The sequence below is a fragment of the Humulus lupulus genome, chromosome X (genome assembly GCF_963169125.1).
Source record: "Humulus lupulus chromosome X, drHumLupu1.1, whole genome shotgun sequence".
NCBI lineage: Eukaryota > Viridiplantae > Streptophyta > Magnoliopsida > Rosales > Cannabaceae > Humulus > Humulus lupulus.
This window is the reverse complement of record NC_084802.1, coordinates 197539915-197564164: the sequence shown is the minus strand read 5'-3', so window position 1 is coordinate 197564164 and position 24250 is coordinate 197539915. Positions and strand designations below refer to the sequence as shown.

Here is a 24250-nt window from a genome sequence, read left to right as displayed (position 1 = left end):
CGAATTGAAAATTGGCACGGCACGACATGGGCCTGAGCACAGCACGGCACGACAAGCCCGAAGGCATGACACGAAAGCACGAACAAACTAGCCCGAAAGCACGACACGATAAAAAGCCCGATATTTTGATATTAATAATCATAATAAATTTTTATTTGTCAATTATTAATAAATTAAAATGATAATAGAAGTCTTATTTTCTCAATGTTTATATTTTTATAATTATATTAATTTTTTTTAAGATTTGTGATTTAAATTTTTTAGCATTTATTAGTAATATTAAAATTCTAATAATTATCTTTGATATAATTTTGTGTAAAATATTGTTAAAAAGTATATAAAAATATCTAAAATTATAATTTAAACAAAAAAATGTATTTAGTTTGGTGGTAAGTTCATTGATGGTTAAAGATGAGATGGACGGTTCAATTCTCCATCCTCACATTTTTTGGCAAAAATAAAATGGGCTCGAATAAGAAAAGTGGGCCAGCCCGACATGGGCCGGTCCCATGGGCCATGCTGGGCCTCCTCTTTAAAAAATGGGCCGGCCCAGCCCGGTACGAAAATAATATGGGCCAGGCCCGGCCCGAATTTAACATAGGCACGAAAATGTGGGCCGGCCCGGCCCACATTTACACCTCTAATTGAGAATGCCAAAGATATTATAATTTTTTAAACCAATAAATTATAGGCGTGGAAAAAGTTATTTTTAAAAAGAAAATTTACTAATAAGTAATTTATACTAAAAATTTATGAAGAAAAAAAAGTGTATATAAAATAGAACCACGTCCTGTCATGCTAAATCTAGTATAGCTCTCCTTTTTAGTATGTCTGCACTGTGGATGGTGTAATGGTTGGTATAACTTTTTCTTTAATGCGTAGTTCTTTGGCACGGTCCATTAAAAATAAAATTAAAAAATTAAAACAAAGAAAAAAAACATAATCATGCATTTTTAATTAATTTTACAGAGCAGGTAGTTAACACAAGAGGGAGTTACGCTAATGTGACGTATAACGATAAACAAAGAAACACGAGTTCATACTATACATAAAAAATCACACTATTATTAATTAATTAGTTTGGACCAATAATGGGACCCAAACCGAGTGAATTATCAACCTTTATACTCAAAATAATATTATTTAAAGCAAATGAATTTCCTTTCTTTCATTTTAAAATATACTTAATGCTATTTGTGTGTGTATATATATATAATAAATACTTATTATTGATAATTTAACTTCGTAACTTCAAAGTCGTCGGTGTGGCTTGAGAGGCTAAGCAAAAATAAATATAAATATATATTATATTTATATGATATATAATTTTCTAGTTTTCTTGGATTTATTAAATTCCATTCCACACTAAAAACATAGGCAGAGCCGTCATATATGACTTCATCATCATGAATGATGATGAGTTAAATTAAATTACATACTTAATGATAATGATAATTAATGTATGTACAATAATAATCAACTCGTGAGTTTCGTCACTCACATCTACTCACACCAAGCATATATGTATATTTAATAAGTCCCAACAATAACATATTAATAATAATAATTTTGGGGATTTAATTGAATATAAAAATAATGAATAGAGAAAGTTTGGAGATGCTTCAGAGCGTCTCAAATATTATGCGTTAAAAGAAGGCTTAACGGGAGAGTTATAGGTCCACCAACTGGTGGTTAGGGTTTGAGCCCTCTTAAGCAAACAACCACCACCACCACCAGACAATATTCGTTGAACCCTTTCTTTTTTTTTTTTTTTTTTTTTGCTTCTTTTATTATTTCCTTTAAATTGTCTTGATTAATTTAAGTAGGAGAAGAAGAAGAAGAAGAGAACATTCTAGCGCGTTTTTAGCGTGTGTTTGGGTTTGTCACACGTGTAAAACTTACAAGCATTGCCAAAGAAATATTCTGCTAACAATTTATTTTTATTTTTAAAAAAAGTTAAACAAACCCGAATAATTTTAATATTATATTGTGGTTGGTACTGCTGTAGCTATTAAAATTGTCAAATTATTGATAATTATATATTATTATTGTTGTGTGAGTTGGTGCCGTTGTTCCAATGATAAGGAGGTTGATTTTTGTTTGGGGCTGTATCTGTATATCTTTTTGGTCTTTGGGATTATTAGTTTTTTTTTCTTTTCTTTCTTTCTCTGTCTCCATTTTAGGTAAGGCATAAGGGAGTTTGTATTGGCCGACTTTGGAATTACAACACTTTTTTTGGGCAAAGGTTTCTTCTTCCCACTAAAGAAGCATCATTTGATTGTTCTTGGAGCTTTCAGGTACTTTAATTGAGTTTTTTAGTAATTTTCTACTCTTTAATTATTAAGTTTCATTTTATGTTAAAACTGATTATGATATTTGATCAATAATATAACTATGATCATCAGTATTAATAATAAGAAATATCTGGGTTCTTGGGATTATGGATTTTGAATTTTCTATTGTCTGTTGCTTCAATTATTAACTGCTGCTTTCACTATTGTCTTGGCAATAACTCTATGTTGACAATCTGGGCAAGTAGATTACTTTATCTTTGAAAAAATTTCTTTGTTTGCCTTCTAAGGTCAAGGTTGTTGCTGTTCTGGGATAATATTATAATTTTCTAGTTATTATTATTATTATTATTTTACTTATTATAAGTCGATAGGAATAATTATTGGTATATGATATAGATATGGATATGCCATTTAATCGTGAAGAGCACTACATCAAACTTTTTGAGGAGTTTCTTCGTTTTGATACATACAGATCGATATTAGAATCCAAAGTATGGCTACTTATGTCCCAAACCAAAGCTTAAAAAAATGTGACTTGGCGAGTACTACCACAGCAGCCTATGAGGATGGTCACGAAGCATTTGTTACATGTCCTCAACCATCTTTGAACCAAGCTTCACCCACTGAACCATTCTCGATGAGTTTTCATGGCTCTTCAAATTACTGCGTTGACTCATCTCAAGGGAGAAACGAAATGATGTTTATTCCAACGATAGCCACCGACCCAGTTGGTAGCTCCATGAATGGTGATGATTCTTTGGTTAATCATCAGAATAATGTTCATTACCAAGGTCAGGGCTTATCTCTCAGCTTAGGCAAACAGATTCATGAGTCTCCAGTTTCTTTGACTTCTTTTCATCATGATAACCAGTACCATTATTCATCGAACCCTAGTCTTTCTTCTGATATGGGTACTTGTCTACCAAGTAATAATATGGGAATGGGATTGGGAAGCAACCAACAAAACGTTGAGAGCTTCAATTTTATGGCATCTGGGTTCTTGGGAATCAACAACAACAACAATTCAATCAAAACGGAGTGTTTTGGAAATCAAATAATGCAGCAGGGTGAAAGATATCATGATCAATATGATCAACCATCATGTGGTTTCAATAACTTCAAGTACCTCAAGGCTGTCCAGGAATTGCTTGCTGAAGTGGTGAATGTTCGAAAGGCTTTGAACAAACACCAGAATCATAAGTTTCAGGGGAATGGATCAGATGGTTTTAAAGAAAGCGATTTGAAATCAAACGGTCCTTCTGCGGATCCTAGTGAATCAACCGCTAACTCCTCTTGTGAGCTATCTTCAACCGAACAACAGGACTTGCAAAACACGAAGACCAAACTCATGTCCATGTTGGACGATGTAAGTACAACGTTTAAGTTTATTTATCGTACAAACAATTATTCATGTTTGTTTTTTCTTGTGTGATTTTTGCAATAACGTGTTCAACAGTAGTAGACAATACACTGTTTTCATTTGTTGCATGTTGAATTGTGGTTTCATATCCAATAATTACCACTAAAAAGTGGATGCAGCATTGGATCAAACAGATACTGTAACTTGGGGGGAAAAGTAGGAAAAAAATAATGAATAAAAATATATAAAATGTGGTATTGTTAAAAAGCTTTTAAGACTTTATTTTTCTGTTTTTTTTTTTTTTGGTCTCTTCATCTTGTTATTGTGCTAATTTTGTAGATAGACATAAAATACAAGCAATATTATAACCAAATGCAAACCGTGGTGTCGTTTTTGGACAATGTGGCCGGGCGTGGGGCCGCGGAGCCATACACTTCACTAGCCCAGAAAACAATCTCACGCCATTTCCGGTGCTTGCGAGATGGGATCAGTAGTCAAATCCAAGCCATCCAAAGAAGACTTGGGGAACAAGACAATGGTCAAAACTCAGCTATACCTCGTCTCCGCTATGTTGACTTAAAGCTCAGACAACAGAGGGGGCTTAATCAGCTTGCCGCCATGCGACATGCTTGGAGACCTCAGAGGGGTCTCCCAGAAACCTCTGTTTCGATCCTCCGTGCCTGGCTTTTCGAGCATTTCCTTCATCCGTACGCCCCTGCTCCCTACTAGCAGCTACTTTTTTTTAAAAAAAAAAAACCATTTCGATTCACGTCTAACCCTTTTGAGTCTTTTCCCTTCACTTTTGGTGTTTTGACAGTTATCCAAAAGAATCAGAGAAAGTTGTCCTAGCAAAGCAAACAGGGTTGACCACAAAGCAAGTAAGAACTCTTTTTATAATTATACAAAGAAGTCCCTTTCTTCTTTTGGGTAAAGGGGTTACTGATTAGAGAGTTATATATGTGTTATGATATTAGGTGGCGAACTGGTTTATCAATGCCAGAGTACGGCTTTGGAAGCCCATGGTTGAAGAGATGTACAAGGAAGAGTTCAACGATTTGGAGATGAACTCCAAAGAAGCAGGAGGAGGAGGAGGAGCAGCAGTTGATTCTTCGTTTGAGGAGAATAGGAGGGAAGAGATGAATCCTCTTCAAACTCAGAATCGTCGTTTGCGTGACGAAACTAACGTCACGGACTCCGAAACGACAAAGTCACCAGTCCATAACGCTGGCGTTTATCTGGACGACGACACTGTCCGTACTAGTACTACTACTAATACCAGCACCAACCAGAACCAGAACCAGAACCAGGCGTCGTATGATGATATATCAGAGTTGAGCAGCATCGTAGTTCGTAACGAGCGCCACGTGTCGCTGGCGTTGGAGTTGCGCCACTGCGAAAGTGATGGATTTTCCACGTTGGGCGGGTCCCATATGAGGGGTGATGACGAGTCAGCTTCGCAAGCTTCTCTGGATTATCATTGCCTGGAAACAGAGCAGCAGGAACGACGCAGGTTCAGCAGCAACCCTCACCTGTTGCATGATTTTGTAGTGTGTCATTTAAAAAATTAAAATAAATAAAGAATGATAATTTAGCTTCTAACGTTCAGATTGTGGAAAGTTGGAAACCCCATAAAAAAAAAATAATAATAAAAGCAAGAAAATATTTCATGTGCTGTTACTTTCGGTCTTTGTCTTTTTTTTTTTTTTTTCTTTTGTTACCCTGTTTCATTGGTTAGAGAGCTTAAATTACCAAAAAAAATATATATTGGGCAGTACAGTTAGGAGATATCATGTAGATACATACATACAACATTAATGTAGAGTGATTTGTAATGGTACCATGAATAAACAAACGTATCTGTTCATTGAAATAGTAATTGTGTATAGCAATACTTTGTACTTTCAAGTATGACATAATGTATATCATATTTTGAAATGTATGTGAAACAAAGAGTACCATACTTACTTATTATGAATTATTTTTAATTTCTTCAACTTTTTTGGCATCATTCATCTTCTTCTTTTTCTTTCTTTTTTTTTTATTTTGGTCACGAGAATGAAGATTCAAACTTTAGCCTTATATTTTTCTTTTGTCCCTAAACGTGATCAACCAGATTCCAATTCTTCTGTATTTACTTCATCTTATTGGCTAGCTTGTTCTGTGTCATCTTTTTTGCTTGGAAACCCATTAAATAATACTAAGTTATTAGTATCTTATAAGGCGTCCCTCAGTAGCCATATTTTCTTTTTGGCCAGTTTCTTGTTTGGTCGCTGTTTGGCAATAGTCACTATGGCATAGCATGCTACTCAGTTGTCACTATATACATTTACTTTAAGAATAGTTGTAAACTTCTTTCACACATTATATATAATCTGTTCACTTCCAACTCCATACTTTAGTAAGAGAATAGTTCAACTATATGTACATGCTTGGAGGGACCGTTATCTTTGATGGGTTCTTCTTATTCATTAGCTGAATCCAATAATTTATAACAATAATATATTGTACACACCAGATTCCATACACTTTCTGTTCTCAAGGTTTTCTTTTTATTATCCCTGGCTTCAGAATTGTACCACGGTTCAGTAAGGAACTCTTGTTAAGTTGCAGCGATCGAAGATATCTGGACCATATGAGGAGGAGGGGTTCTTAAAAGCAATCGACCTTTTTTTTCTGTCTATATAGTCCACAGATCTAAGTACTAATGAATTAACCACAAAATATAAATAAACAAAAAAGAAATATTATTGGATTGGGATGGGATGGGATGGGATGGGAAAGTGGGAAAGAATAGAGCGGTTATCCCAAAGCACTATCTAATATCTCTATATTCACGAGACCAAATTCTGGCAGAAAGTTTCCAATTGAAATTACTGAGATCGTTTCAGAAAACGGCAGACAGCTTTAATCTATCAAGGAGGTGGGCCTTTTTGGTCTTATTAAATAACAAAGTTACGGAACAGAGAGTGACAACTGTAGGAGGCCAAAGGAACAAAGATGGCAATGATTACTAAAGCATCCAAAAAGACCAACCCAGAATCAGTCTCTTCAGCACACCAAACACCACCTCTCTCTCTCAGCACAAGAACCCATTTTTATTTCAAATAAGATTTATGAACTGAATTCAGTGTCTTCTCACCATCTCTGTATATTATATATATATATATATATTTATTATATCTATCTATCTATTATCTATTATTACCACAGAGCCTTAGGGGAAAAAAGGTTAATGTTCTTAATATGTGTGTACAGTTTATCAAGCTGACAGTCCTAGAACTGGACTGGGAGTGTGTATAATAAGATGGCCAACTTTTTATAGACTATATACAGTTGAACAAAAGGACATTTTAACATGTTGAAAAGGGCTTTCTCTTTCACCTCTCACCCTGTGTGTGATAAACAACATTTTCACTGTTTTGAGCTTATTAGTACTTTTTTAGTATCCCAAAGAAATGTAACTGCTGGCACTATAAACTGGAGGGGGTTGATGCGTTTGCTTGTTGCAATTTTACAGCGCTCAGACAACTCCAGGACCATTCCTTTTTTTTTTTTGGGTGAAGATTAAAAAAAAAAAGGACAAATTTATTTTGCGTTTTCTATTGCCCAATTAGCATTGCTTCTTTAAAGAACTAGCAGAAGTCTATGTCCTTAGGATTTGCAGCTTTGGACAGCTTAGATTTAGACCTAATGAGATAAGATATATAAAAGTGGGGAGGGGGGACTATATCTTTTTGCATAATTATAGGTTTTTTTTTGCATAATTATAGGTTTTATTTGCACTAAAAAAAAAAAAAATTGGCGTCTTGCTGTTTCTTTTGTCATTTACTTTAATGATTTAGTGACTTTAGAATTGAGTAAATAATGAGAGCTTTTATTGCCATTAACTTTGAATTTTAAGCAATTGTAGTGCATAGAATTCTTTAGTGGTCAATGCCTTTATAAATATGAAGACTAAAGTTATTAACTCACACGGTCACACCACATTAAATTCATACATAAATTGCACTCTATATCAAATTTTTCTTATTTTATTATTGTATAAATGTGCATACACTGTAGCCATGCTCCAAAAGAAAAAGAATTTAAAGTTTTTATTTTCTTTTTGTAAAAAAAAAGAAGAAGAAGAACTATTGCTTTTGGTAGGTCTCTCTCTTCACGATAAGAAAATCTCTCTTTAGTCGCTCTTGGACTTTGGTAATTCTTCTACACAACCAATCAGGGATTAGAGTAAGTAAGCTTAGTCTAATTAATTTTAAACACATCAGTTTGTCTTGTTTTCTGCTCTTTTGGCCCTGTCCTTGTTAACTTTTTTTTTTTTTAATTTTTTGTATTTTGACAAATTGAAGGTCTCTCTCTCTCTCCAATGAATGGAATATTTAACGGGGTTCGCTCTATTCTCAGTTCTTACACTTTATATTCTTAGTTCGAGAAAGAAAGAAAGAAAGAAAAACTCTAAATTATGAGAATTCGTTTTTTTCCCCATATTGAATCAGCACTCAGCTCTGGATTCTAACTACGTCTCATCACAAATACTCCTTTAGTTTCTGGCTTTTAATTTCTCTCCCTTTTGGACCAAGTTTATCTTGTCATGGCCTTGTATTTGGTCACACAAGTACCACTTACGTCTCTACTACCAGTAAATGTAAACCCAGACCTTTTATTAGCTTCTTTTAAAGCGTGGTTCTGCCCAATTATTGCTTCGAAACCCAGAAAACATGTGAAAATTGCGAGCCTTTTCATTACAGTAGTGTCTGGTTTTTAGTACTTGGGTTTTTCATTCTCTGCCTCTGGTCCTTAGATACGAGTGTACCATTAGATTCTCGAACTCGGTTTTCGAATCAAAGTTACATTTACTTTCCTCCAGAGCTTGATATAGACAACTCTTTTTAATTCAAAGCAATAATCTTCAGGTTTCTGGTTACAGCGATGGTCTCACAAGACTCACCCCCGCATCCACATCCACAGCCAGACACAAATAATACTGTACACCAATTTCTCATCTCTGACCCCATCACCACTCAAACCCAATTCCAGAACCAACATTTTAATGCTTATGGTTCCAACTATAGAGGTCACAACATAACATACCCACCTCCTCATCCTCCTCATCTTGGAATTATACCCGGTATTCAATCACTTGGAGAAAGAATGTCTAGATCAATAGACCTCGTCCAAGCTCCAACCACAGCAGAGGATTCTCAGCTCAGCCACACAAGGCGTTTGATGGATCTTCTTGGAGCATCAAACGACACCAACTACCAAGCCCAGAGGCTTTCTCTGTCTCTCGGTTCTCACATGCTTGTTCCTTCTGTGGAATACAGGCAGAGATCGTTTAACTCAGATCTCTTAACCTCAAGTTACTTGGTTTCCGGAGAAGAAGAAGCTCGTGAAGCGTGTAATCCTCCAGGCTTGGAACATGTAAACGACAGCTACCCTTTTTCAGGAAGCTCATTAGCTTCCTCTTCAGCCTCGTTGAATCGATCTTATTCGACGTTGTATGGGGCTGAGTCTTTAGCCACTGTTATTTCCCAGTCTAGATATTTAAAACCTACCCAGTCCCTTTTGGATGAGATTGTCAGCGTTGGTGGGAAAGCAGTCGAAATAAGCAATGAAAAATATGTTGACAAGTTACTTCGTGGGCATCGAAGAGGAGGAGGAGGAGGAGGGAGAGGTTTAAGCCTTTCTTCTGAACTAAGAGCTGAGTTCTGCAATAGTGGTGTCGTATCCGCCGAGAAGCAAGAATCCCAAGTCAAAATGACAAAGCTCATTTCATTGTTGGAAGATGTTAGGCTTAATGATTTCTAAAACCATCATTTCTTTACCTTCTTTTAATTAAACCTTGTAGCTGTTGATATTTGTTTCTCTTCATTTTCAGGTCGAGGGAAGATATGAGAAATACTACCATCAAATGGCGGAAATCATGGCTGCATTTGAGATGATTGCAGGTTCAGAAGCAGCCAAGTCTTATACAGCTTTAGCACTTCAAGCCATGTCTAGGCATTTTTGTAGCTTAAGGGACGCCGTTGTTTCACGCATTAATGTTGAGAAACGAAAATTGTCGCAAGATTTGCCGAAAATCAGCACCGGCCTATCTCAGCTCAGTCTCTTCGACAGAGAGTCGAGAAATAATCGAATCCCTCTTCAACATCTTGGAATGATTCAAAACCAACGCCAAGCATGGAGACCCATCAGAGGTCTGCCAGAGACCTCTGTGGCAATCCTTCGAGCTTGGCTATTTGAACACTTTCTTAACCCGTAAGGACCTTCAAAGTTAACAACTTTATTTTAATGGCCAAAACCCATCATTTTAATGTTATTTCTTTCTTTCTTTCTCTGGTTTGGTATTAAGTTTTTTTTTTTTCCCTCTCACTCTGTGGCGGTTGGTTGGTTGGTTGTGACAGTTATCCAAATGACTCTGAAAAACTAATGTTGGCATCACAAACAGGCCTCTCCAAAAACCAAGTAATGAATGCCCTCTAAAATATAAATATGTCTTTATTTTGTTATACTATTGCTGTCAAAGGTTTAATCAAGTGTCCTTTTCTAATACCAGGTTTCAAATTGGTTCATAAACGCACGAGTGAGGCTTTGGAAGCCAATGATAGAAGAAATGTACAAAGAAGAGTTTGGAGATTCTTCGGAAGATTCAAATCCATTTGCTGGTGGATCCATGGCAGGGGAAGGTGTCACAGACCATGAAGAGGACTGAAGACTCTGAAGATATGATATAATATGATAGGACCATGTCATTGGCAGGGGTAGGATGGGAAGGAAGTAGTGCTCAAATTCAGCATGAATGTGGGCTCAGTTAGTGGTTCAACTTGAAGTTATCGTGTCAATCAATGAATCCCAAAAAATAAAAGAATGGGAAAGTTTTTTGACTTAACAAATAGAAATTCCTGGGCAATTGATGAAAGCATTATTGGAATTTAGCCATTTTCTCTGCAATTATTTACATGTATAAATATCTATATTTTCCTTTAGAGCTGTATGCCAACCAACGACTATCATTTTCACTAAGAATTAAATTGGATAGTGTAGAATTGCTTCGATTTTGCACCTACATTTTTAAATGCTACATTTAAGTCTTCGAATACGTTTTTGTCTACTGAATTTCTTGAAGTTTCAAAACAATTTTTATTTTTATTAGATTAATTCCTGACAATAATACTTAACTTTTTTTTTTACAACATACATAAATACCTTCCGTCAATATTTTTTTGACAACTGTAACCCGGTCGTTAAGTGTCAAATGAATGTGTTGACCAGCGTTTTGGCCAACGACACTGAGTCAATATAAACGACAAAAAATAGTTTAATGAAGTGAAATCAAATAGTTTATAATTATCAGTTACATAAATATTTTGAGATATTTCGCAATATCTCGCGAAATTCGAATCTTCGGGTTTAAATAAGTTACACTTCGAGCAGGTCCATATTCGAACAACTTCATAAGACGTTACCAGCTATCTTCTCTTCGAGCATAACACTTTGATCAGTTTTCAACCTAGGACAAAGCAGACTGCACCTCTTCACACTAATGATGTCTACTCGAGCAACTATCTTATCTCGACCAGCTCTCATAATTTGATGTCGTTTACTGTCACGTGTCCTCTTCAAATGCCACATCACTACGTCCAAATTTGGGTTAAACATTTGCCCCCCAAGTTGACGCTTCTTCAAATTCTAACACATTTAAAATTCGTAGCATCACTTTTATAGGTAATAATCACACCTCCTTGGTTACGTAACTGACGATTTTTGGGCTCCCTATGCAACCAGACACCTCTTCCCAATACATCAATGATTGTACTTTCTGGGAAAAGGAGGCAACTTTTTCACTCTCCCACGCGTCTGACTTCATATCAACTAGAAACTCATGATGAAAAGCTTTTGCTATGACGTCAGTTGCTCGTGTGCGAGCCATGGCCTATAAATAGCCCTCCCTTTTCTCTTTTCATTCTTTATGCTTTCAAAAAATTCTCAGGCCTTCGCTCTCTGAAATCCTCTCAAACCGAAGCTTTGTTCTTCACTCTCCAAACCACAAGTTCGATTTTTACTCAAGACCCTTCGCTCAATCTTCAATACAGTAAGTTTCTTAATCTTGCAATCACATTTGCTTTACTTTTGTAACTTCTTGCTTTGATTTAACTAATTTCTTCATGATTTTGAACTTTTAAACTTTCTATGTTCTTGAGCACTCTATGGAAATTTTCGCTTTTCTTTGCCAAAATCAGTGATTTTTTGGGGAAATGTATGTTTGGGAAGTAGGAAAATGACTTCTAGACTTCAGATTACACTTGATCGTGTGTATGTGCTAATAAAATCAAAGAGAATTTGACTATTAATTTATGGAAAAAATTGTGGGAATTTTCCGCCCAAAAGATAAGTGAAATTTTTTTGTGAAAAACTTTTTAACTGCCTTTTGGAATCACTTTAGCTTCTGCCCAAATTTAGAATCGTGTTATTCGAGCAGCACACACTTCTTAGGCACACATAAGCTGGTTGAATGACTCACTTACCCTTTACTTGTTACCAGATGTATGCACACGATCGCTGGGGAAGTGATTATTCCATAGACCCAGATTTACTATAAACGTTGGTCGACGAAGTGGAACGGACTTGACCAAACATTGATCTCTATCGCGATATTTTGAAACCTCCTTATCAATCTAGTGAACACTCCATTATGATTTCCAATTTGTTCCCGAGCAATAATATCATCGTACGGTTGAGGAACTACACCAAGGAATAATGAGATTCCTTCCAAATGATTGGACTTTTATTATCCACCCTAGCTCTGTTGACTCACTCCAAGTCGGAGTTCCTACCAAAGGGAGGTCAACGAGCAGGTCTTCGTTTGTTGAAGAGGTCGTAACTGTTGCTTTATGTTCCCAAGATATGGCCAGAATTAAACAAACAACAACTGACCCACAAGTCGCGAGATACCCGACTAATGGGCAGCAACAACAACAACAACCCTAACAACAATAGCAAGAACAAGAGCAAGAGCAAGAGCAGGTGACTAACACCATAAGACTCTACGCAAAACAGGGACCTCGCAAGAGGAGAAATCTAACTTGGCATATTTTCCATTCCAGCACCCTCTCGAGCAGTCTCCTCAACGAGCACCCTGAAAAAGTACGGAATCGAGGGAATAAACATGATCACTTATCGATCCAACTAGCGCGCAAACCTTCCTGGTGGCGCCTTCAGCGCCTGGTCACACTTCCACATCGTAGCCGGTGCCACTCTCCCCATCCATGACTATTTTAGGGGCATTGTTAAGTATTTTGGTGTTGCCCCATTTCAAATAACACCCAACGGATATTTAATGCTCTCAACATTATATATCATTTACCATTCTCTAAAGTGGAAACCTCCTACTCCCCACGAGCTCCACTACCTTTGTTACATTAAGTCAAACCCAGGCCATCAAGGCACTGGGTTCTTTTATTTTTTCCATAGGGACACGACCAGGGTGTTCCTCACTGAGCCTACATTTGGGAGCAATGTGGGTGCATATTTAAGAGAGTGCTTGATGACTGACCTTGTAACGTCCCAAATTACCGAATAAGGCTTAGGGCCTTGATTAGGGGGTCAGGATGGCAAATTATGGAAATTACGTGATTATGTGATATATATATGTATCATTATATGATTATGTGAGTTATATTATAATATGACTTGATATGCATGTTTAGATGTATTAAATATGCATGTGGGCCCATTTCTGATTAAAAGGGAAATTGTCGTAATTTGGCCAGTTATGAGTATATTTGGCATATATGTGATTTATGTGTGTGACCACATCATTATGTGGATATATTTGGGTTACTTGGCACAAGGCGATCCTAGGGAGCAAGATTGTAACGCCCTACTACCCAGTGACCGTTACGTTGTTCATTTTAAACAGTGCTAAACTCGCTAACCGAGTTATTTGGCCATAATTATGTAACTAAGTATGCTTAACGATTTAGGGTTAAAAATTTTGGTTGAAGAAACAAAGTTTCACTAAAACCTTTACTGTATACATTGGGATCCCAAAATATATTTTTAAAGGTTAATTACAACAAAAGATTTACAACCAGCTGACCTAAGCGAAAAAATGGGTTTAACCCTAGTTCCTCTTTAAACCTTCATCCGTGGTGGTCGAGCAGCCGCATATGTATACATCGTCACCTAAGCTCTCCAACTCAAGGATGGTCCAGATTTCTTTTGCCTTTACCTGCACCACATAACACCCGTGAGACGAAGCGCAACAAGAAAACTCAATATGCTCATGAATAGGTAATAACATGTCACTGAATCATAATAGGCATGCCTAGAAATAATAGCCCTATTCATGCATGCAAGTAAGTCCAAATAAATGATTATGGGCCCTGCCCCCTGTATAGATAACTATCAAGTCAATCTGGGAATTTGTTCCCTGAATAGATGACTATTGAGTCTATCTTAGAATAAGTGACTAATGAGTCACACACTTGGGCTCTGCACCCTAATAAGATAAGTGACAAATGAGTCACGCACTTGGGCTCCACACCCTAATTAGATAAGTGACTAATAAGTCACGCACTTGGGCTTCGCACCCTGATCAGATAAGTGACTAATGAGTCACACACTTGGGCTCCGCACCCTAATCAGATAAGTGACTAACGAGTCACACACTTGGGCTCCGCACCCTAATCAGATAAGTGACTAATGAGTCACGGAATTGGGCTCCACACCCTAAGCCACGTGACGTTACAGTCACCTGAGCCTTTTGGCCCTGGCTCTAAGTAACTAGCCTTTAGACTAGACAAGTGCTTTTAGTTTTCATCGAACTTGGGGTCAGTCAAGCATTTAATGCTTATGTTGATTAGATCTAATCATTTCGGTTCTGCGTTCAATACGCTTATGCCGCTCTTGACTCATAGGTCAATTCCATAGGAATCGTGCCGTTTCTTACTAATAAGTCAGTACCACTCACAAGTAAACAATGCACCCATGCATATATCATATGTCAAATCTCCAAATATAAGACATTCAACATGCTTACTCAACATTCGCTAGCATAATTATGATCATGCACATTTACAGAGACTCAAGCTCTGATCAATCTCATATTCAACATTCATGTCATGGCATAATCACATGTATCTTATGCATCACATGCATCACATACTGGGTGCAGTTTTCTTACCTTTGGTCCAAGCACATGTTACTAATATATGAGCCACAAGCACGATCCTGTTTCCAAGCCCCTTGCAATAACCTAGTCACAACCATAATATAAAACCCCATCAACATGAGTGAATAAATACTTTCGGACAAAATCCTAGCCCCCGGGACGTCAAATCCTACCAAACTGGGTAGTAAGATCGATCACAAGCCCTTAGGTTTAAGTTACCATGACTAAAAACCCACTTTGGCCACTTTTCCCCATTTGAGCCACGACCCCAAACACTAGAGTCGCAGCCCCGCTCAAGTCAGTGCCCAAGGGCCTTCTCTGACTGCATTAGCACCGCGGCGCTCCCCACAGGAGCCGCAACTCAAATAGCCCAGCAGCCCCATTCATCTGCTTCATCAAGCTTGAGCCGCGGCGCCTAAGAACAGTGCCGCGGCTTGACCTCGAACCCAGCCAGAAAACCTCCATTTTCTCATTTTAAATCCTCCATAAACCTATCCAAACATCTCCAAATCCCAAAAACAAAGTTTCCAAACATCCCAATGGCCCAAAATCAACAAAACCTAAGCCTCAACCAAATCAAAAACTCGTCAAGACATAAAATCCAATTAAAGCTTAAAAACATAAAACTTAAAACTTGGATTACCTCTGATTGAGTCGTTTCCCAACTAAATCATCTAGCTAATAAGTTTCTAATCTTTCCTAAAATCGCTATGCCTCAATCCTTGCTTGAATCTGAGTCCTAAAACTCAAGTTTCCTTCGAAAATACGATCGGTGTCAAAAAGGGACAAGAGAGAGAGAGAGAGAGAGAGAACGTTATTTTTATGATTCTAACAGGTTACTTCGAGCTTAAGTAACCTCAAGCAAATCCTAATGCTCGGGGTCCCAAAAATGCCCCCCGATGTAAAATAGTCAAAATTCCCATAATTTCCCCTTGATTTCACTAACTCCCAATTTATCACCAAATATTTATTCCCATTACCCAATATCCCAGAAATGTGCTAAATACCCAAAATACCCCTTGACTCACTCTAAGTCAAGTATGGATCCCGTTGTGACTTTCCCACTAGCTTGCTTCATAGGATCGTCTTGTGCTGAGTAACCCAAGCATAACTAGATAATAATGAAGCACCACACACATACCACATATATGCCAAATATACCCAAAACGAGCCAAATTATGAAAATGGACCAATTAAACAGAAATGGATCCACATGCATATTTAATACACCTAACACATGCATATCAAGTCATATTATGATATTATTCACATATTCACATAATAATACACATAATTCCATAATTTGTCATCCTAGCTCCCTAATCAAGGCCCTACCTAAGCCTTATTAGGAAATTTGGGTCGTTACAAAGCTAGTCGGAAAGTCACAACGGGACCAATACTTGACTCGGTGAGAGTCGATGGGTATTTTGGGTATTTAGTACATTACCAGGATCAGATAATAATTGTGAGATGTTAATTATGATTAACGGGATAGGTGGCAAAAGACCAAAGTACCCTTGAGGGCATAAGAGGGTAAGGCTTAAGTTAAAAGGCATAGTGGTCTTTTTGAGCCAAAATAGTGACTTGGTCACTATTTCCTTCAGCAAAAGGAAACCCCAAATATAGAGCATCATCCCCCTCTCTTTCTCTCGATTATTCTCTTCCTTTCTCTCTAAGTTTGGTGTTTGATTTTTGAGAAAGAACTAAGAGAATTCAAGCTTGAAATTGGTGTGGTTGAAGTTCTTGAGGCTAGAAGGTTTGAATTCACAACTGAGGTAGGCTTCAAACTATGTTCTTGATTGAGTTCTATTTTATTTTTTGTGTTCTTGAGCTTTGAGGCTCAAGGTCTTGGATTTGAGTTTTGGTTGAGGTTTTGATTGAAGTTAAGCTTGGGTTTTGAGGGTGTTAATGTGCTGTTAATGTTTGGGGGTTTGAATAATGGTTTTGGGTATTGATTGGGATGATTTTGGTAAGGTTTTTGTTGAGGAAAAACAGGGATTTCTGGGTTTGCGGGGTCATGTCGCGGCCTTGTTCTTAGGCAACGCGGTCTGTGTGAACCCAGGGCACTGAGGCGATTCTGACTAGGGGTCATGCTGTGACCCGTGTCCTAAAATTCAGACAGGGGAGTTTCTGTCTGGGGAGCACGTTGCGGCCCTTAAGGGCAAGTCGTGGCATGCCTGGGAAGCTTTAGCCAAAAGTGGGTTTTAGTCATGGGAACTTAAACCTAAGGGTTCGTGATCGATCCTACTACCTAGTTTAGTAGAATTTGACATCCTGGAGGCTAGGACTCGGTCCGAAAGCATTTATTCGCTCATTATTGATGGGATTCTATATTATGGTTGTGACTAGGTTATCGCTAGGGGCTTGGAAATTGGATCATGATCGAGGGTCATTTATTGGTAACCTATGCTTTGACCAAAGGTAAGAAAACTACACCCAGTATGTGGTACATGTAATGCATGATTATGATTATGCTTGTGATTATTGATTAAGCTTGTTGAAAGCTTTGTATCTAGATATTTGACACATGATATATGCCTGTTTGCATTATCTTATTGAGAAGGCTTGACTTATCAGTCAAGGATGACAATAGCGTTGAGCGCTGGTCTTTTTGGTTAGGCTAACCAGAAGCGCCAAGTACGCTCAAAAAGAGGATATGACTAATGGATCCGGGGTGACTTATTAGTCCCATATCCTAGCATTGACTTATTAGTCAATAACGACCTTAGCACGTTGAGTGCTGGTCAGCGCGTTATACGCTTAAATAGAGGATAGGACTAAGGGATCTGGGGTAACTTATTAGTCCCACATCCTAGGATTGACTTATTAGTCATGAACGACCTTAGCACGTGAAGTGCTGGTCAGTGTCAGGTACGCTTATACAGAGGATAGGGTTAAGGGACCGGGGTGACTTATTAGTCCCATATCCTGGCATTGACTTATTAGTCAAGGACAACAATAGCATAGTGAGTGTTGATCATAAAGCATTGACTTATTAGTCAAGGACAACATTAGCACGACGAGTGCTGGTCGTAAAGCATTAACTTATTAGTCAAGGATGACATTAACACACTGAATGATGGTCGTAAGGCATTGTCTTATTAGTCAAGCATGGCGATAGCGCACTAAGCGCTGGTCCATATGATCTAGCCTAACTAGGAGTGCATCATACGCTTGATCGATCTATTGGTAGGAGAACACTTAGTACCGAGTATGCTAGATCAGCTCCAAAGCTGGTTATACAAAGGACATGGAAAAGGACCCCAGGGTGACTCTTTAGTCCCATATCCTAGGGCGTTAAGCCAGAATGATTCCATAATCATTTATTTGTACCTGTATGCATGCATGATTAGGGTTATTACTGCTAGGCATGCTTATTATGATTTGGTAACATGTTATTAACTGCTTATGAGCATATTTAAGTTTTCTTGCTGAGCCTTGGCTCATGGGTGCTATGTGGTGCATGTAAAGGTAACAAAAAGCTGGACTATCCTTGAATTGGAGAGCTTAGGTGACGATGTGTACATATGCAGCTGCTCGACCACCACGGCCGAGGGTTTAAAGAGGAACTAGGGTCAAACCCTATTTTGCTTCTTAGGTCGGTAGGTGTAACCCTTTTGTTGTAATTAACCTTTTAAATGTATTTTGGGATTCCATGTATACAGTATACGTTATAGTGAAACATTTTTATCTTTGACAAAAAACTTTAACCCTAAACTGTTAATCACGTTTAGTTACATGATTATGGCCAAATGACTCGTTTAGCGAGTTTAGCACTATTTAAAATACACAGTGTAAAGGTACCTGGGTAGTAGGGCATTACAACTTGGTATCAGAGCATGCCAAGGTTAAGGGTTCCTGAAGACAAGTTGGGCATGTACACTCATCACTAAGGACAAGCTCTACTCAGGGTATGGTGACTATGTATGTGGTTATGTGTTTAACTGCTTAAATAAGATATAAATGCTTTACCTGCATGCCTTAGTAGGAAGCATGAGATTCTGATAGGGCCTGGCTCTTGACTTTTGATATGATTATGTGATTACCTGCTCAGTGAATATATGAATGTGTTGTCTGCATTCTAGAGTTGTAAGCATGGTGTGTATGTTGGAAAGAGCAGGGGTTATTGATTATGCAAGAATGTTGTGGGCATGTATTTTAGTGCCGTAGTGGTATAAATGTGGTGCTATGTTCCCGTGGGGGTAGGCTTGTGAATGTGCTCATCGTGCTTAATGGGTTAAGTTATTGACTGCAGTCTAAATCAGAGGTTATGTACCCAAGGCAGTTAATGGGACCCAATGGTAGTTATACCGAGGCTGGGAATTACAGCCAGGGCCTGAGTCCTCCGCCTGACCCTCAGAATTGGCAACATGTGTTTACAGATATGCAATTAAGATTGCAAATGCAAGAGGAAGAGATCAGGTGTTTAAAACAGCAGGTTCTGTCAAGGAACACATATTCCTTTGTTATGCTAGGAGTGGCACCAGTACTGGCTCAGCCCAGGGTTGAGAACATATGGGATTTCTATGTGAGAGATTTCAGGAATATTACCCTCCAGTTTTTTAGGGAGGCCTAGATCCATTCAGAGCTGAGCAATGGATGGGCATGATCAGTTCCATCCTCGACAGTATGGGGGTGGTAGGTCATGATAGAGTGATCTGTGCTACATATGTGTTACGGGAAGATGCTCGGACATGGTGGGAAGTGGCATCCCAGACACGAGATACAACTGCAATGAATTGGGAAGAAATTAGGCATTTGTTTAATGAGAGGTATTATTGTGATGTAGTTAAGACTTCTAAGACAAATGAATTTTTGAACTTGGTTCAGGGAAATACAACAGTAACAGAGTATGTTAACAAATTTGATGAGTTAGCCAAGTTTTCTTTTGATATGGTGCCCACGTATGTAGCTCGGAATGAGTGATTTATCCAGGGATTGAATTCCGGGATAGTTTAGGGCATTAGAATCACCCCAGTGCATGAAATGTTTACCTATGCTCAGGTGGTAGGGATCGCTCTTGTTGTTAAGGACACAAGAAATGAGATTTGGAAGGAGAGTGTCAGAGAGCGCAGAGCTTAGGCAGTGATACCTTCATTTATTAGATCAGGCAGGGACAGAGGTCCCATTGATCAAGAAAGAAAAGTTACCAATGTATTCGATACCTCTGGATTAGAAAAGGGGTTTCAAAGTGCTTCGACAAGCTATCAAGGTGAGGATGAGGATTGGAAACTCTACCCAGAATGCACTCAGTGTAAGAGCGTCGTTTGGGAGAATGCCAAGCAAAGGCATGTTTCTTATGTAGGATGACTTTGCACCTCAAGAGAGATTTCCCAGAGCTAAGGAAGGATGAACCAAAGGAGGGCGGACAACTCGACTCTAGCTCAAGTGTTTGCTCTGACGCAGTCAGGGTCAGAGACTGAGGCTGAGACTGAGGTTGGTTCCTCAGTAGTGGCAGGTCAGCTTCCTAGTTCTGATTTCTGTATTATGTTGATTGGTTTTGGTGCCATATTGCTTTTTTTTTTTTTTGCATTTGAGAGAGATATATACTTGATATGTAGATTACATGTTTATGTTATGATGAGAATTTGGTACTCTATTGGTAATTTAAAGAGATGGGTTAGGTTATTGTGGGAAAAGAGTCATCATTGGACTTGATAAAGTTAGTTATGACCGACTTCGATTTGATCCTAGATATGGATTGGTTAGCCGAGTATGGGGCAATGGTAGATTGTAAGGAAATGATAGTAACCCTTGGTCTTGAGGGTGAGAAACCCTTGTATTTGTTGGCACTGTGCATGGACCCCATATACTTATGACATCTGTACTTAGAGCTAGAAACCCATCGCAAGAGGATGCATCAGACTCTTAGCTAGTGTGATGGATACCACTTAGGTCATGTTAGTGGGACAAGCACAGACTGGATTAGTTTGTGAGTTTCTGGATGTGTTTCCAGGGATTAGTCAGGGTTACCTATATCCCAGGCTATTCAGATAAAATTTTGAGGATGAAATTTCTGTAAGGATGGGATAGTTATAACGTCCCAAATTACCTAATAAGGCTTAAGGCCTCGATTAGGAGGCCAGGATGGCAAATTATGGAAATTATGTGATTATGTGATATATATATATATATGTGTGTGTGTGTGTGTGTGTGTGTGTGTGTGTATCATTATATGATTATATGAGTTACATTATAATATGACTTTATATGCATGTTTAGATGTATTAAATGTGCATGTGGACCCATTTCTGATTAAAAAGGCAATTGTCGTAATTTGGTCCGTTATGGGTATATTTGGCATATATGTGATATATGTGTGGGACCACATTATTATGTGGATATATTTGGGTTACTCGGCATGAGGCGATCCTAGGGAGCAATCTAGTGGGAAAGTCACAACAGGACCAATACTTGACTCAGTGAGAGTCAGAGGGTATTTTGGGTATTTAGTACATTACCGGGATCGGGTAATGGGGAAATTATTTGGTAATTATTTGAGGATATTGAGAGTAACAAGAATTGTGAGATTATAATTATGATAAACGGGATAGATGGCAAAAGACCAAAGTACCCTTGAGGGCATAAGAGGGTAAGGCTTAAGCTAAAGGGCATAGTGGTCTTTTTGATCCAAAATCAGTGAATTAGTCACTATTTCCTTCAGCAAAAGGAAACCCCAAAAATAGAGCATCATCCGTCTCTCACTTTATCTTTCTCTCGATTATTCTCTTACTTTCTCTCTAAGGTTGGTGTTTGATTTTTGAGAAAGAACTAAGAGAATTCAAGCTTGAAATTGGTGTGGTTGAAGTTCTCGAGGCTAGAAGGTTTGAATTCACAACTGAGGTAGGCTTCAAACTATGTTCTTGATTGAGTTTTGTTTTAGTTTTTGTGTTCTTGAGCTTTGAGGCTCCAGGTCTTGGATTTGAGTTTTGGTAGAGGTTTTGATTGAAGTTAAGCTTGGGTTTTGAGGGTGTTAATGTTTGGGGGTTTGAATTATGGTTTTGGGTATTGATTGGGATGATTTTTGTAAGGTTTTGGCTGAGGAAAAACAGGGATTTCTGAGTTCACGGGGTCATGTCGCAGCCTTGTTCTTGGGCGTCACGGCTTGTGTGAACCCGAGGCACTGAGGCAGTTCTGACAGGGGGGCATGCCGCGACCCTTACGAGCATGCCGCGGCCCGTGTCCTGAAATTCAAACAAGGGAGTTTTTTTCTGGGGTCCATTCCGCGACCCTTAAGGGCATGTCACGGCATGCCTAGGCAGCTTTAGCCAAAAGTGGGTTTTAGTCCTGGGAATTTAAACCTAAGGGCTTGGGATCGATCCTACTACCCGGTTTAGTAGAGTTCGACGTCCCGGAGGCTAGGACTCGGTCCGGAAGCCTTTATTCGCTCATTATTAATGGGATTATATATTATGGTAAGGACTAGGTTATTACTAGGGTCTTGGAAATGGGATCGTGCTCGAGGGTTATTTATTGGTAACCTGTGCTTGGACCAAAGGTAAGAAAACTCCACCCAGTATGTTGTACATGTGATGCATGATTATGATTATGCTTGTGATTATTGATTAAGTACACTGAATGCTTTGTATCTAGATATTTGACATATGATATATGCCTGTTTGCATTATCTTATTGAGATGGCTTGACTTATCAGTCAAGGATGACAATAGCGTTGAGCGCTGGTCGTTTTGGTTAGGCTAACCAGAAGCACCAAGTACGCTCAAACGAAGGATATGACTAAGGGATCTGGGGTGACTTTTTAGTCTCATATCCTAGCATTGATTTATTAGTCAAGAACGGCCTTAGCACGTTGAGTGCTGGTCAGCGCATTATATGCTTAAACAGAGGATAGGAGTAAGGGGTCTGGGGTGACTTATTAGTCCCACATCCTAGCATTGACTTATTAGTCAAGAACGGCCTTAACACGTGAAGTGCTGGTCAGTGTCAGGTACGCTTATACAGAGGATAAGTCTAAGGGACCGAGATGACTTATCAGTCCCATATCCTGGCATTGACTTATTAGTCATTCTCTCTATAAATCTTCCTTATGACATCCATACCCTTGACAATGTAGGACAGAGGTCACCTAGGGACCATGGACCTATAATACGAAGCTCCAATAAACCAGATTATTAATTAAACTCTTTAATATAATAATCTTATTTATTAATTCCATGATTACTCCACTATAAATATGGAATTGAACTCTAAGTATTTATAGAATTATATTTATAGATTTTTCTCTTGTAGTTCATTGATATAATCAATAAATGTAGGTATGTCCTCCATTTATTGGTTCGTTAATTAGAGCTGGTCAAAATTACCGTTTTACCCTTCTAATTACCTATTGTTCCTAAAGTGCCATTAATTCACTAGCGAATAATTAATCTATAATCCAATTATAGATATGAGCTCAATAACTTTTCAATTTTAGAATTAACCCTTAAAAGAACCAATATTCGATCTGTTATGAAAGCATGAATTCCATTATTGTAAATCATGTTCCCAACCATTCATGATATTGAATCTCCAAAACAAAAGTCACTAGCCTCATTATATCAAGAGACCTTAACAAATTAATCAAAAGATCCAATAAACACAATAGGAGTTCATGACTACTCAGGATTTAGACAGGTCTACAAATGATCATCTATTATGATAAGAATTAAATCTTTATAGCAAACGGTAAGTTTATAAAGATAGTTAATTCATATCGGTCCCATCATATATAATTACTATTATATATAGCACATTTACCAAGATATATATTGTAACGCCTTGGTTAGTCCAAGACCGTTCACTACAAGAAAAAATACTTTTAATAAGACCAAAAAAGTATTATCAAATATATACCATAACACTTTTTGATGTGTTAAGGAAAGCGATGTTATAGTAGGTCGGAGCACTTTGCATGACACTTTTCCATAGTTATAGACATGTGTTATGGTATAGCTTACGATAACACTTTTTTTGTGTTATTTTAATAGTTAGATAAGTATTTCATTATGCTATTTATAAATAGATTATATAACACTTTTTTGTACTTATAAAGTAGTGTTATGATACACTTTATAATAACACACTTTCTACATTATACAAAATAGTTTGCATAACATAATTTTATGCTTATAAACCAGTGTTATTGTAAAAGATACAATAACTCATTTTTTGTATTATTCTAATATTTGGATAAACTTGAATTATTATTATATAAACCTATACATTATAATTATTTTGTATTGCTTTAATTCAAACCCGCTTCATTTAATATACTTAAGACACCCTTAACATTGTACAAATATATTTTTGAGTACCAATTATATGGTTCATAACACATATAACTAAATAATAGTGTCAAAATACATTCAAGATTATCTAAAAAACAATCCAAAAGTCTTAAGATATTCAACACTACCTAATTAA

At 37.7% G+C, this 24250-nt stretch overlaps 2 protein-coding genes across 3 annotated transcripts; both read left to right on the top strand.

The window, feature by feature from the left end:
- Positions 1–1676: 1676 nt before the first annotated feature.
- On the top strand, positions 1677–5524 carry LOC133806958 (BEL1-like homeodomain protein 10). Of its 2 annotated transcripts, none has more exons than XM_062245053.1 (5): positions 1677–2297; positions 2691–3660; positions 3994–4361; positions 4472–4532; positions 4629–5524. In XM_062245053.1, the coding sequence occupies exons 2-5, from the start codon at positions 2788–2790 to the stop codon at positions 5220–5222; spliced, it is 1896 nt and encodes a 631-aa protein (XP_062101037.1). In that variant the 5' UTR covers positions 1677–2297; positions 2691–2787; the 3' UTR covers positions 5223–5524. The 2 variants fall into 2 exon arrangements, with proteins under 2 accessions (XP_062101037.1, XP_062101036.1); XM_062245052.1 differs by having other exon boundaries at positions 1680–2297; positions 2767–3660.
- A 2402-nt stretch (positions 5525–7926) lies between these two features.
- LOC133806959 (BEL1-like homeodomain protein 11) lies at positions 7927–10735 on the top strand. The gene is made up of 4 exons (XM_062245054.1): positions 7927–9441; positions 9533–9912; positions 10059–10119; positions 10211–10735. Exons 1-4 carry the CDS (start codon positions 8584–8586, stop codon positions 10364–10366), a joined length of 1455 nt encoding a protein of 484 aa, XP_062101038.1. The 5' UTR covers positions 7927–8583; the 3' UTR covers positions 10367–10735.
- The last annotated feature ends 13515 nt before the right edge of the window (positions 10736–24250 follow it).

Coding starts and splice junctions, on each gene's coding strand:
- LOC133806959 (XM_062245054.1), top strand. CDS start 8,584: ATGGTCTCACAAGACTCACCCCCGCATCCACATCCACAGCCAGACACA. Junction 9,442..9,532: donor TCATTTCATTGTTGGAAGAT/GTTAGGCTTAAT, acceptor CTTCATTTTCAG/GTCGAGGGAAGATATGAGAA. Junction 10,120..10,210: donor CAGGCCTCTCCAAAAACCAA/GTAATGAATGCC, acceptor TTCTAATACCAG/GTTTCAAATTGGTTCATAAA.
- LOC133806958 (XM_062245053.1), top strand. CDS start 2,788: ATGGCTACTTATGTCCCAAACCAAAGCTTAAAAAAATGTGACTTGGCG. Junction 3,661..3,993: donor TCATGTCCATGTTGGACGAT/GTAAGTACAACG, acceptor CTAATTTTGTAG/ATAGACATAAAATACAAGCA. Junction 4,533..4,628: donor CAGGGTTGACCACAAAGCAA/GTAAGAACTCTT, acceptor TTATGATATTAG/GTGGCGAACTGGTTTATCAA.